Source organism: Polypterus senegalus, chromosome 1, assembly GCF_016835505.1.
Source record: "Polypterus senegalus isolate Bchr_013 chromosome 1, ASM1683550v1, whole genome shotgun sequence".
Classification (NCBI taxonomy): Eukaryota; Metazoa; Chordata; class Cladistia; order Polypteriformes; family Polypteridae; genus Polypterus; species Polypterus senegalus.
Window position 1 is genome coordinate 270,074,692 of NC_053154.1, and position 13,753 is coordinate 270,088,444.

At 38.6% G+C, this 13,753-nt stretch overlaps 1 protein-coding gene across 1 annotated transcript in view; it reads left to right on the forward strand.

The window, feature by feature from the left end:
• The window catches only part of vstm4a (V-set and transmembrane domain containing 4a), a 94,908-nt gene that overhangs the window by 65,223 nt on the left and 15,932 nt on the right, over positions 1-13,753 (forward strand). The window contains exons 4-7 of the mRNA XM_039773947.1: positions 3,249-3,356; positions 4,012-4,045; positions 7,303-7,424; positions 7,852-7,916. Coding sequence (XP_039629881.1) covers positions 3,249-3,356; positions 4,012-4,045; positions 7,303-7,424; positions 7,852-7,916 — 329 coding nt within the window. The remainder of the gene's footprint in view (positions 1-3,248; positions 3,357-4,011; positions 4,046-7,302; positions 7,425-7,851; positions 7,917-13,753) is intronic.

The following is a 13,753-nucleotide window of genomic DNA, read 5'->3' on the forward strand; positions in this document are numbered from 1 at the left end:
TTGCCACGTCTTCTGCAACTTCCTAGAGAAAGTATGACTCTTTAATTTTCAAGAGTTTAAGTACTAAAGTTTTCTTTTGTAACTACAGTAGACAGACATGTCAACTCATTTTTGGTTCATACTTCTTATTACAAGATTAAATAGGTGGACCAGATTGTCCTGGTTCCAAAACAGGACCTAACTCATTAATCCAGTGAGTGTGCTAAAAAGAAAATGAATGGAAAAATCCAGGGGTTTGGGCTGGGATTCCCCCATGGAGTATCGTGTACTTTGTCAAAATCGAAGTCCCCTTTGCATTTCAGCTGCATAAAACTGGGACAAAAAGGGACAAATAATACATTTCGGTCAATTTCAGAATGATAGACATAAAACGGGATATGATGCTGGACTTCCTGAGAAAAAACGGGTCATCTGGTCAGTCAAATGGGAATGCATAGCCTGAAATTAGGACTGTCCTGGTTAATCTAGTCACCCTTAGATTAGAAAGGTAAGATGACTGAATGTTGGTAGAGCTACAGATTTGCCATTTATTTGCCATTTTAATGCAGGGGGTGATGGAAGGGGGAGTGCAGATGGCTTCTCTTGTAAGTCTGCACTCTTAAAAGGCCCAACAATAGTGTGAGCCCGTTGCATACACTAACTCCTGCGGAAAATGCACTCACTGCCACGTTCTCTCAGATGTTTTGTCTAGCATCTGTCTTTTGACTTTCTTTTTCCAGCAGACATTCCTCATTTGGTCCGCTGAGAGACATATAATGCAAGCTAGACAGCCTAACAAGTGAGTGCAAGAAAGGATGTGCTGCTGGATCAGGATGCAAAGTGACAGGGAAAACGGGACCAATAGGGGATGGAGTGAAGAAATCAGAAAGCCTAGAAAAGAAAGTTGTGAAGGCTGGTTAGGAAATGGGGAAATCCCTGTGTTGTCCCTGTGTTCTGCTAGGCCTGCTAAAACAGAACAAAAAATAAATAAATAAACAGAAGTAAACATTTAAATGTATTTTTCTGATCATGGTGCACCTAATTAGTATTTGCTTGTTTTGTGTTCATTTTCCCAACTTTTATATTTATCTCATTAAAATTTTACTTTAATTTAGTTCTATTTTCTTGGCCAGACTGAGGGTTTTCCACTCTGCTACATTCTATAATATGTGGAAAGCTGTGGAGACAAGAAAATGAGCTTTGATATAATATTCTTAATACTTAGTGCTCTAACAAATTCATCTCTGTCCTACAGTACATAAATCGTTTCTTAACTCTCTTCAGTCGTCAGTTACTTCCCAGCATGTAGAGAAACATTTAATTACATTTTCCACAGGCCCACATGCATGTGTTTCAAATTAAAAAAACATAATCAAAGCATAAAGTGAAGCATGAGAATCTCAGTGTTGAGGCCACACCAGTCAGGGAAACAGTGTTTGATGTGATGAGCCTCCATGTGGCTTCCATGAAGAAAACGGGCCATGAAAAGTTGACTTGCATTCTACATTAAGCAGAGAAACCAGATCATACTTGTGCCAATTAAAAGCACGTGTAAAGGAAGCCATTCCAAACCATACCTGGCACAGCATGTGCAGACACAACACTTGAACCTCCGCTGCGGCTTACTCAGATAACCCCAGTAGTCGACATCAGTGTTAGGGACAAAGACTGAAATCTTCACAGCTGTGGTCCTTTTTTTTCTTTATTTTCTTTTTGTAAAGGTCATAAGGACAAGGAAGACAATGTTAGAAAAAAAAAAAAACTTTTCTTAGGAAGAAATCAGCCATCCCCTTTGAAAATGAAGAGGAGCATATGAAGCAATATTGGTATTAATATCGTCGGTAACAGGCAGTACTCACAAGACACCCTTTTGTCATGTATAACATTGATATGATGTAATTAATAAGTTAATAAGCTTATCAAACATATAATTACCATCTACTGCATTATTTAATGATGACCATCCTTACATTTTCTGAAACCCCTTTAGCTGTTTCAATGGCAAGATTTAATAAGTAAAAACTTGTAATCTAAAAAACCTAAACTTATAAAAATCAAATCAATTTAGCAGCTGGAGAAATCCTATTTATACCATAGAATGTTTTTAGCACAGAATTGCCAAACATCTGTAAAGAGTAAACTGTCGTGAATCTGACTTTTGTATCATTAGAAAGTTTGTTTTCAGATTTTTTTTACTGTTAATTATTTCTATGTTATTGCAGTATTGTCATCTTGTTGCCATTTTGGATAGTTTTTATCACAATTTACTCACATTTTTTTTTCACGTGGCTATAGCCATACTAATCTGAAGTGTGATGCCATCTTGCAAATGCTACTTAAGTTGAAAGTTGACAGACCTCCATTTTTTAGAAATTAATTCTAAACTCAGTGCGTAGCTCTTCATTAATTAGGCATTTCTTTTTTGAGTTTGGCTTGTTCACCCGACCACCCTGCGTTGGGCTGGCACCCTGCCCAGGGTTTGCTTCCTGCCTTGTGCCCTGTGTTGGCTGGGATTGGCTCCAGCAGACCCCCGTGACCCTGTAGTTAGGATATAGCAGTTTGGATAATGGATGGATGGATGGATGAATGGATCGTTGACCCGACCACCATTTTTGACTAATATTTTTCTAACTTTTTGTTTGCCATTTGGATCTTAGTCTGCCTGATGACCTTGATTTTGATCTCTTATTTCTGTTTTTGAGTTCCTCTCCTTGTCAATTTCTTTCTTTTTTCAGCTACCTGGCACTCACATGCTTTTGGTCAAATCATAACATAAGTAATCATATAAAGCTAAGTAAATAAAGAAATATTTTCTTAAACAATAGTTAGATTTATTCATTGAAGTAACTAATAATGGTAATTAAACTGTAAATGTTTACATGGCTTTCTAGACTCAGTGGGTGGAGTTTCAAATACAGAATAGCACATTTTAATCAGTATTAATATTATTATTTATTAATTATTGCTGTGTATTTAACTGAGTCTTTTTTCCAAGGCAACTTACAAGTTTAGGATACAACTGCTGCAGGAATTTTTAAGTACTGGTAAGTTAAATGACTTGCACACAATAAGGCAGATGCAACTGCAGTTGTAAGTCTGTGTATTCATTATTTTGTGCAATGAAGTTACTGTATTAAACTTACTCTGCTTTTTAAAATTATATAAAACCTTTTTTTGCCATATTCAATTTTAGTTGTAGGATCTAGTTAGCCTGTTTTATAAGTGAAAATGACATATAAAATAATGCAGAACTTCTTTCTCTTTTTCAGATCTTTATCTCTGTGCTGTATTGATATGCTCTCTGGGGATTATCTGCATGTTCCTTTTCACAATCATCATTATTTGCCAGTGTCTGTTTAAAAAGCAGAGATTAAAAGGTACGCACATCACCTGATCTGAAGCCATGTTATTCAGCATTACTGTCGCTTTGTTGTATTCTGAACTTCCTATGGAGGATTTTATTGCTTATCTTAAGAAAGAAAATCATATTTGCTACCAGGGATGGAATAATGGTGAAGTAGTTGGCACTGCTAATGCACATCTTCAGAATCCGAGCTTCAAACCCCTGCACACTGGAGACTGCATGTTCTCCTTCCCTGTCATGATGGTGTTTCTCAGGGTACCCAGGTTTAATGTTATCTGTGTGTGTGTGTGTGTGTGTGTGTGTGTGTTAGCTTTTTTATGACAAAAAACTGGCCCAGCATAAATGTGGAATGGAAGCCCATTCAAGCAGTTTAAAGCTTCTGCGATATGCTTCTTGTCCCCAGTCCTCGTGCTGAAATAAGTCGATTCAGAAAGTGAGATTAATGTTTTCTATCATCATGTTTTAATTATAACTACAGAAAAAAGTCTCCATTTTTAATTTTTTCTGGCTTGCCCGTGGTTTTTTTTTTTTAATATGCATTTGAGTTCACTCTCCTTATTATGGTCTCTAAATGTCCTCAGCTTTTGTTTACTGCACTGAAACTTTTACAGAGATTTGTATATATTAATGATGTTTATAAATTACATTTCCTTTTTATTTCTTGACAGCAAGCTATTATTTGGTGAAATGTCCACAAAACAGGTATGGATGCTGATTTGTATTACTTAATTTTGTTTATTTACGAGGGATGTTCAAAAAGTTTCTGCACTTTTATTTTTTCATTGGAAACAGTGAAGGCGGGAGGAGTAGTAATTGGGCATTAAAAAGTTGGTACAACGCTGGGAAAATTGCATTGCAAATGAAGGTGACTATGTAGAAAAGTGATGTAATTTGATTTTGAAACTTTTAATAAATGGAGTTAAAGAAGAGTGCGGAAACTTTTTGAATGTCTTTCCTATGTATGTATGTATGTATTTATTTGTCATCAGATCTAAAGGTTTTTAGGCATCTACCAAAGAACATTAAACATGCACTCCTGTGAAAGTGATATTCTTTAGGACATGAACAGATATTTTAGAGGGCATACATCATCAGTTTTTTAGGGATGTCTGTTTTAACTTGTACTTCTAATCTGTAATTGTAAAAGCCGTACTAAACGGAATGAACGCTGCATTGGAATTTCCTATAGAAACACAGCTGTGGCACAGTTAGCTCTGCTGCTCCTGCAGCTTCATGAGGCTGGGTTCATCTCCCAATATGATCCTTACCTTTGAGGATTTTACTTGTTCTCCTAATATTATTGTGAGTTTCTAAACATACTGGGATTACAAGAAGCTCACACTCAGTGTAAGGTGCTACAAACAGTTGAATGGTGTACTGTTTTCTCCTTTCACATTCCAGATATTTGTGTTTTAATTTAATTTATTGGGTACAGTTTGTGTCAGTTTTTATACCATGCAATGAAGTGGAATTTTGATAAAAGTTGGTTTTTGCCTTTCTCTGCAAGAACAGACTCAGATCCCTGAGACTCTGAATTGAAAAAAGTGGGTACAGTCAATGAAGAGATGCACAGAAGTACTAAGAAATGTCTGACTGTACTGGTAATTGGTAATTCCATCGATTATTCTCACCTCTGAATGAGAAAATTATATCAATTGCTTCAGTTGCATGTTCATAGTTCAGTTTGAGAAGAACCCTGACAAAAAACATGTTATTTCCTAAACAAGTGGTGAATGAGTTTCTAATGAAGGGGCAGATGACATTGACCCACAACTTCAAAGTGCATATGAAGTGCAGTGTCAGATATCTCTGATGGGATGGGATTTTTTAAAGCTTGTTTTTAGATATTTAAAGAGGTGCATGTAATGCAGAAATCATGATTCCCCTGCCAATCTCATTTGAATTGAATAATCACCTTTGGAAGTCAGCAGGTGGTTATTTACCGAACAGCAGCTGAGACTGATAGGAATCGTGAGGACTGAAATGGTTTTAAGGACCAGGTACACGAGTACTCCTGGCTTGGCCCCAGTCTGCATTGAGTCGATTCATTCCCACCTGCCATTTACATGAGCTTCCTGTAGATATTCTGATTGCCTGTCATTAACTGGAGGACATGGTGAATCATCCCAGTTTCAATGAGGCTCATCATCAACCTTCCTTTAAGATCTGTACTGAAAGGCTTTAGGCTTCTCACAAATATTTATTGGGGAATAAAGGGTTCCAAAAATCATAGATTTCAAACTAGATGAATCCAGTTCTTGGGGTCACATGAGGTGTGAGGGGACAGGAGCCAGTCCTGGACAATGTGCCGCTCCCACACATACCTTTACTCATTCACAGCCAGTTTAGACTGCCCATTTAACCAAATCTGCATGTGTTTAGAATATACAAGAAGAACAAAAATTAAAAAAAAACAGACTGGGATTACAAGAAGCTCACACTCAGTGTAAGGTGATACAAATAGTTGAATGGTGTTGGGTGGAACATGCAGACCCCATAAAGAGGATCTGAGCTAGGTTTTGAACCCAGGACTCTGTGCCACTGGAGCAGCAATGTTGTTCCACCTTCACTGATTACTATTAGCTATCCACGTAGATTGAAATGCTGATGTACCTTCATAGATTTAAAATCTGTCTTCCATAAAGTAGAGATTTTAACTGTAAAATATTACATAGAATGAAATGAAAGAATCACATTGTGTTGAAAAACAAAAGGTATTCTTTTTTCCTTAGTTTTGCTGTAGCTGAGGTGTAAACTTGCACAAAAAATATTTTTATACTGCACAAAAACTAGAGAAGCAATTCTGTTCAACGTAAATAGGCTACTGTCTTATTGCAAGGCTATTGGCTCAGGTTTCACTAGGATCAGCATGTCCATTGCCTGTCATTCAGAGACATGCACACCCATACATTACTCTCAGAATTGCCGGATTGAGTTTAGGGATACCGTGTAAATCAAATGATAATGTGAAGTCATCACATTGACCATACAATATTCTCCATATACTGGATGGATACATAGCAATTATTGTAACAAAGCTTTTATGGGTCACTTCATTTTCACCCTGCTTGACGTTGTGAAGATCGAGGAGGTAATATGTAGAACAAGACCACCCAATCTTCAGCAACTTCTTTTAGGAATAATACACAAACATACATTCTCCTTGTGTCCTCTTCTTATAGTAATGGTGGATGATGGAGAAAAAAGACATGACTCCCACCTTCAGGAAAAACAGAAAATCTGATTTGGGACAATTAGCTAACTCACATTTTCTTTGAATATTGTGTATTCTTTATACATCTATCCACTGCCTTACTGTAATTAAAATGCACATTGAACCCTTGTAATTAACAAGCACCATCACAAAGTACTATATGACTCTAGAAATGTAATTACAGCACTACTGTAGTTCAATTCTGCACCTTTCAGATTTTAATAATTTACGCTAAAGGAGACATTTATTAGGACAGTAGCAAAAGAAACGTTAAAATTAAGTGCAGAAAATCAAATTTAAGGATTGTTGTTTCTTCTTAGCAGAGAAATGATGAGTCTTTAAGCTTATTATAAATTGTAATGGCCATAGAAAGGCTTGTGGTGAGAATACCAGACAGTGGCTACTGGAGGTTTGTGAAGTGGGAATGGTGACAATGCAAAGATCTCTAAAGTCTCAAAACTGGGCCTTAAAAATTTAAAAAGTGATCATTTTTTTCATATCCACCTCCCATTGCTTTTTTAGGTCGGGCACTAAAATGGGTAAAAAGTTGTCACTGACATGACAATAAAGAACAAGAAGTACATAAAGCTTTGTATCCTGGAAAACATTTGCCCACTTTGGTTATTTACAAATAAGCTGTCGCATCTGAGGTTTTGTGTTATTAATTGTTAATAAGATGCACTATACGTTTTGAACTTTGAATGTAATTCTATATTTCTTTTTGGGTATTCTGAATGCTTTCCAGTTCAGGAGAAACGGTGACCAGTGTTATCAGCACATCTTCTAATCGGACCCAAAAAGAAAAGAAGCACAAACAGAAAAAGGTCAAAGACAATGCTGACAGCCCACCGGAAGTCCCAGCAAAAGGTAAGGTGGGGGGTGGCGGCACCACATGAGCGCATGGAATAAGAACTTAGGGCAGCACCCATGCCTTGGTAATATGGAGTTCTTTATGTGTGTCTCTGACGAGTGTCACCTAGTGCTTACTGTCTAGATAACTTTTAAAATTTATATTTTTACACAACATTCTGTTTAGCATACAAAACATTTCAAGCACAAACATTCTTTCCTTTTTATAATATTTTGTATAGTGAGTGCCATTAGAAACCAAAGTCCAATAGCTACATGTATGACACACTGCTGGTCACAAGCACGGATTGACTGTTATAAGATCAAAAGCCTTAGCCACAAAGTGTCACTGCCAAATATGACAATGATACATTTTTTTTTAATAAATTCCAATGTTTTATATCCTAACCTAAACAGTAATGTTACAACTGATTTGCCTTTACAGTTCCAATTGCTGACATACCCAGAAGACCAAAACTTTTAAAATCACAATCAAGAAAAGTGGTTCTGGTGAGTTTGGCTTTTTACAATGCATGTAACCAAATCATTGAAGGGCACTTTAGTGTTGTTTCTCCAGTGAACAGGTGAACAGAGCAAAGAGGACTGAGGACTCCAAAATGTCCCAGTGTCATTAAGTATAGATGTGTGAGTGTGTGTGAGTCAATTGCAGCCTTGCGCCTGATATGCTCTTGTGCTTTTCCATACCCTGAATTAAATAAGACAGGTTTATGAATGGAAAGAAAGTCTCAGCTTCTCTGATTTTAGTCTCATATAACAACAATGAAATCTTTAAAAAAATAAAAAATATATATCTCATTACTTCCAGCTTCAAATTATACAAATGAATTTTCAAGCAAATTTTGGGAAAGGATTTTGTCACTATGATTGTTGGAAGGAAGTGCATATCCACAAGGAGAAAATGTTTGGGCATCAAACCAGTCGTCCTCATTTAAATATGAAAATAGTCCAAACAAAACATGCAGTCGATGGTGCTACACCAGGGGTCACCAACTCCGGCCCTTGAAGACCACCATGGCAGCAGGTTTTCATTCTAACCTTTTTCTTAATGAGTGGCCTGTTTTTGCTGCTAATTAACTTCTTTTGAACTAATTTTAATTTACTTGCTCTTGAAGACTCAGATCCCTAAATTGTTTCTTTTTCCGTAATTAGCAGCCGTACAATAATGAGATACAAAATGTGCCAAAACAACTGGTGTCCATCATACAATATCTGAAAATAAAGAAAGATGAAGGTCTCATGGATGTCGATCTGCTCAGGTCCCCAAAATATTTTAACAGACCTCTTAGAAAAGAGAAAATCAACAATTTTGGAAATGTCTGCAAATGCACCACGAGAGCAGCAACAAGCCATGAAATTAATGAATGGGTTTAATTAACAACAAGAATTGGCACCTCATTAAGCAGCTGGTTGGAGCGAAGTTGGTTGGAGTTTGAGACCCTGACTTAGTTGGTCTTCTGTTGGCTCACTCACTTCACATTTAATTTCTGTTTAAGGAAAGAAATGATTCAATCCATTTATCGGAAGAACGATAAAGAAATTCAGGGGAACAAATCTTAAAAACACAATTCAATTAAAATAAATTCACAAGAAGTTAATTAGCAGCACAAACAGGGCAACTCATTAAAAAAAAGGGTTAGAATGAAAACCTGCAGCCACAGTGGTCCTCCAGGACCGGACTTGGCGACCCCTGTGCTAAACAAACAAAACTCAGGTTCCTAGTGTAAGGAACCATTTCTGGGCTATTTAAGCCTATGATAGTCACAGTGTGCTAAGAAGTAGGGGGACCAGAAGGGCCGGAGTCAGTTGCCCTTACAGGGCATCTTCTTGGCACTGTGGTTAAGGTTAAGGTCTCAGAAGGGCCTGGAGGATGATCCACTGACAGGCTTGCATGATGGGTATGTTTATTTGAATTTTAGATTTAATTCCCAATGTAACATCATTAGAATCTGACACTTTTGCACTTTCCTGGTATGCCCTTCTAATTTAATGGTGCTTGACAGGATCTGCCAGGAAGAATGGTATAAACTGCCCAAATGTAGTTGAACAAAGCTTGTAGGGACTTACCCAAGAAGACAAAAGGGTTTCTACAAAATATTGAAGTAAGGGGTCTGAATACTTATACGAATGAGAGATTTCAATTTTGGATTTTTAGTAAATCAGAAAATATTACTGAAAACATGATTCTTAATTTGTCACTATGAATTATTGAGTATAGATTGATAGGGCAAAAATGGCAAATTAATTCATTTAAAATTAAATCTACAACAGAATAAAGGGTGCAGAAATTGAAGGGATCTGAGTCCACTATAGTTATTTACTGGTAGTATATTTTCCTGATTTCTGCCTTGTGTCCCTTGCTATCAGTATTGCCTGTAGCCCACTATGCCTCTTAAACTGGATTAAGCTGGTTCATTAAACAGATTGTTAAAATAGCAACCCCTATATGAAATGGGGGATAGCAAAGGAAGAAGATTAAACAGATTGTTAGATGGAAACACGTTACACTGAGACAAAGAAAATAACCAATCTAATGTAAAACTCAGAAGTTGCAGGTGCTCGTTTCTTGGCTTTCTGTTCCCGAGTTAAAGTCTCAGTTTCTCTTTAATACTTGGTCAAAGAATCCAAACCTCTCATCAGTCTTATTTTAGTTCCGGTTATTAAATAATACTATTAGAGGATTATCTGGTTTCATGGGTCATCAAATGAGGATGAGCTTATCGTTACTTTCACAAGGATTAGGGAACGTAGAGCCCACCAGAGTTGAGAGATCAGCTTTGTCTTCGGTGTGATCTCCAGCAACGTCAGGCCCCTCCATAACAAAGAAAGGTTATCCTTCTCTAAATCTTTTTTCCCTCTCTATTAGATTTGAAAACAAAAAGATTGAAGGGCCTAAAGGCTGACCCCACATTCCTATTATGGCTTTCTATTACTTGCTGTCATGCCTTTAATCAGAAGCTGCATGAGCTAAAGTTTTCACTGGATATTACAATATAGTTTATTGAAAATAGATTTAATTTACTCTTATAAAGCTGAACTCCATTGAAAAGCCCAGTGCCCTATATTCTAACTGTACTACACTAAATCCTAATAAAAACTCTGAACATCTTTAATTCAACTTATTTTTTATGAAAACATTTGAACAGTTCTAACTAGCATCGCCCATTCAGCCCAAGAAAGCCTGTCGATCTTTTTCATCGACTTTCTACAAATTAAGTCCAGTTGTGAAGGTCAATGAAGTTCTATGATCTACCTACTTTATTCCATGTGTCTTTAGATTTCCATGTGAAGGAATTGTTTTTAACATTTGTGTGAAATTTGTTCTTGTGTCAGTGTGTTTTAAATTAATTGCCATGCTTGACTGTACTAATTAATTCCATAAGTTTGAATTTTTCAATCATGTCACCCCTTAAATTCCTTTTGCTTAAAATTATAAGGTTTATCTCCTTTAATTTTTCCTCATAGTTCATTCCTCACAGTCTTGGAATTACCCCAGATTTCTCTAGCCCTGCAATGTCGGTTTTATATTATGGAGGATAAGACTGCACACAATACAGTGAGAGGGATCTCAGTAGAGTGTAACCCTCTTGACTTGCACTCTGCCCATCAGGCTATATAACCTGATGCCCTGTTAGCCATCCTAACCTCATCTGAATTCTCTCTGGATGCACAGTAATTATAATGATAATCATTACGTTAATACTGTGCTTTTCTCACTATTCAAAGTGCTTTACATAATCATCGACAAGCCACTTCAACCACCACCAACATGGAGCATTCACCTGGATGATCCAACAGCAGCCATTCTTGTGCCAGTACACTCACCACTCATTAACTATTAGGTAGTGAAGGGGTGAGAGTGAAAGACAATTAGGGTGCCAGAGTGACTAGGACAAGGTGGATAATTTATCCAATGCATTGGGATAAAGCTAACTCTTTTGTGCCTGCAGAGACTCAGGATCTCTGTTTTATACGTCATTCAAAGGATGGCACTCTTTTTACAGTTCAGTGTCCTTGTCACTGCACAGGGGCTTTGAGATCCATACTCCGACTACAGGGTAAGCGCCCTCTGCTGGTCTCACCAACACTTCTTCAAGCAGCAGCCCAAGCTCTTCCCAGGTGGTCCTCCATCCAAGTATTGTCTGGACCCAAATATGCTTAACCTCAGGTGGGTTACCTGTTCTGAATGGTGGTGTGGCTGATGAGTCCACTATGACTCCTAGGTTCTTCTCATAAGGTGTACTTTCACATTTTAAACCTCCATCATGTGTTCAAATCTAAAATTTGTACTTACAGTCATAGTAAATTTCACCTGCCAGTAATCTACTCAGTCCTGTTATGCTTCCCATGATTCTAGATTATTATTTGCTATTCCACCTAGTTTGGTATCATCTCCAAACTTAACCAGCCTATTTTTTATATTCGTATCCAGATCGTTTATGAATATTAAACAGCGCAGTAGCCTCAGGACTGACCCTGAGGGTTGCCATGTTTAATATTTCTTAATTCTGAAAAACTGTTTCTAACTGATTTTGCAGCCATCTGCAATTTGTACCATAAATTCACATTGTTTTAGTTGGGTTATAAGCCCCGTAGGTGGGATCTTATTAAAGCTATCTGAAAATCCAGATAACTATTATCATATGCACTACTCTGGTTGTGTACGTTTGTTGCTTCTTCATAGAATTCCAGCATATTCATGAAACATGACCTCCATTGTCTAAGCCCCTGCTGACTGTACACTAAGACACTCATTTCACTTGGTACTCAAAGTTTTTCGTATGTGCTTCCAATAATTTATGGCTGATGCATGGTAGCCCTGGGGTGGGCTGGCGCCCTGCCCAGGGTTTGTTTCCTGCCTTGCACCCTGTGTTGGCTGGGATTGGATCCGGCAGACCCCCGTGACCCTGTAGTTAGGATATGGCGGGTTGGATAATGGATGGATGTGTTTGATTTCAACTGTTTTTAATCAAAACAGTTAAGCATGTTCCCACGTAGGACATCCACAACATTCAGAGATTTAGTTTTGAAAAAGGAACCATATATATTAATACTATAAAGTTTGTAAAGGCCAGCCCTGACAAAGACAGGCATAGGACATGGGTTCAAAGCACACAAGAGTTTTTATTTTCTTTTACCTTGTGGGCAATGCCTTCCCTGTTCCCACAACCTCAGTACAGGCCCTAAACCACACAACACACAATTCTCTTCTTTCTTTTCTCTTTCCTCTTTCTCCACCACTCCTCCAGGCAAGCTTCGTCTCCATCCTATCGACTCTGACTCCCCGAATGGAGTGAGGCGGCCCCTTTTCTAATGTACCTGAATGTGCTCCAGGTGCTCCCTGATGATCTTCCTGCAGCACTTCCTGGTGTGGCGGAAGTGTTGCGTGGCCAGCCAAAAGCACTCCGGGTGTACGTGGTTCCTGTGGTGGAAGTGCTGCATTACATGGCTCCGGAACCATTCAGGTGCCCCCTGGCTGTGGCCACCGGCCCCCAGAAGGTTGAGCTTCCAAGCTCTGTGGCCCCCAGGCAACCAGGGGGGTTGCCCTCTTGCGTTCTGTGGAAGGAATTGCCCCTCTCCAGGTCCCCTACTTCTCCAGGCCTCCTGGTGGGGCAAAGACACCCGGCCTTCTATGACAAATTCTTATCTGTTCTTAACTTGGGACAGTGAGGTCAGAGAATAACCCAACATCATAAGAAACAACTTGGAGGCCACAAGAACAACTAGCAGATCTTTAGGATGAAATACTCAAACAAAACTCATGCAGACATGTGGCATTCTTCACCCAGGCAATGTCCAGGGAACTTCAGCACCCTGTATCCATGAGGCAGCAGTGCTAACAACATCACCATGCTGCCCTATGGAAAACACGTATCCTAGACAGTGCTAATGAATCATTTTTTTAGCCATCGATCTTTCATACTTACAGGAACTGAAACAAAGCAGCAAGTTTAACTCTTTGTTTTAAACATGGAAATAAGAAGTCGCTGTATGGAATCTGAATCGGTTCGCAGCTGAGTGTGAAGCAGCTGGGATGGGAATAAGCACCTCCAAATCCAAGACCATGGTCCTCAGCCAGAAAAGGGTAGAGCGCCCTCTCAGGGTTGGGAGCGAAATCCTGCCCCAAGTGGAGGAGTTCATGTATCTCGGGGTCTTGTTCACAAGCAAGGGAAGGATGGAGCGTTAGACCGACAGGCGGATCGGTGCAGCGTCCACAATGATGCATGCTCTGCATCGGTCTGTCGTGGTGATAAAGGAGCTGAGCCATAAGGCAAAGGTCTCAATTTACCGGTCGATCTATGGTCCTACCCTCACCTATGGTCATGAGC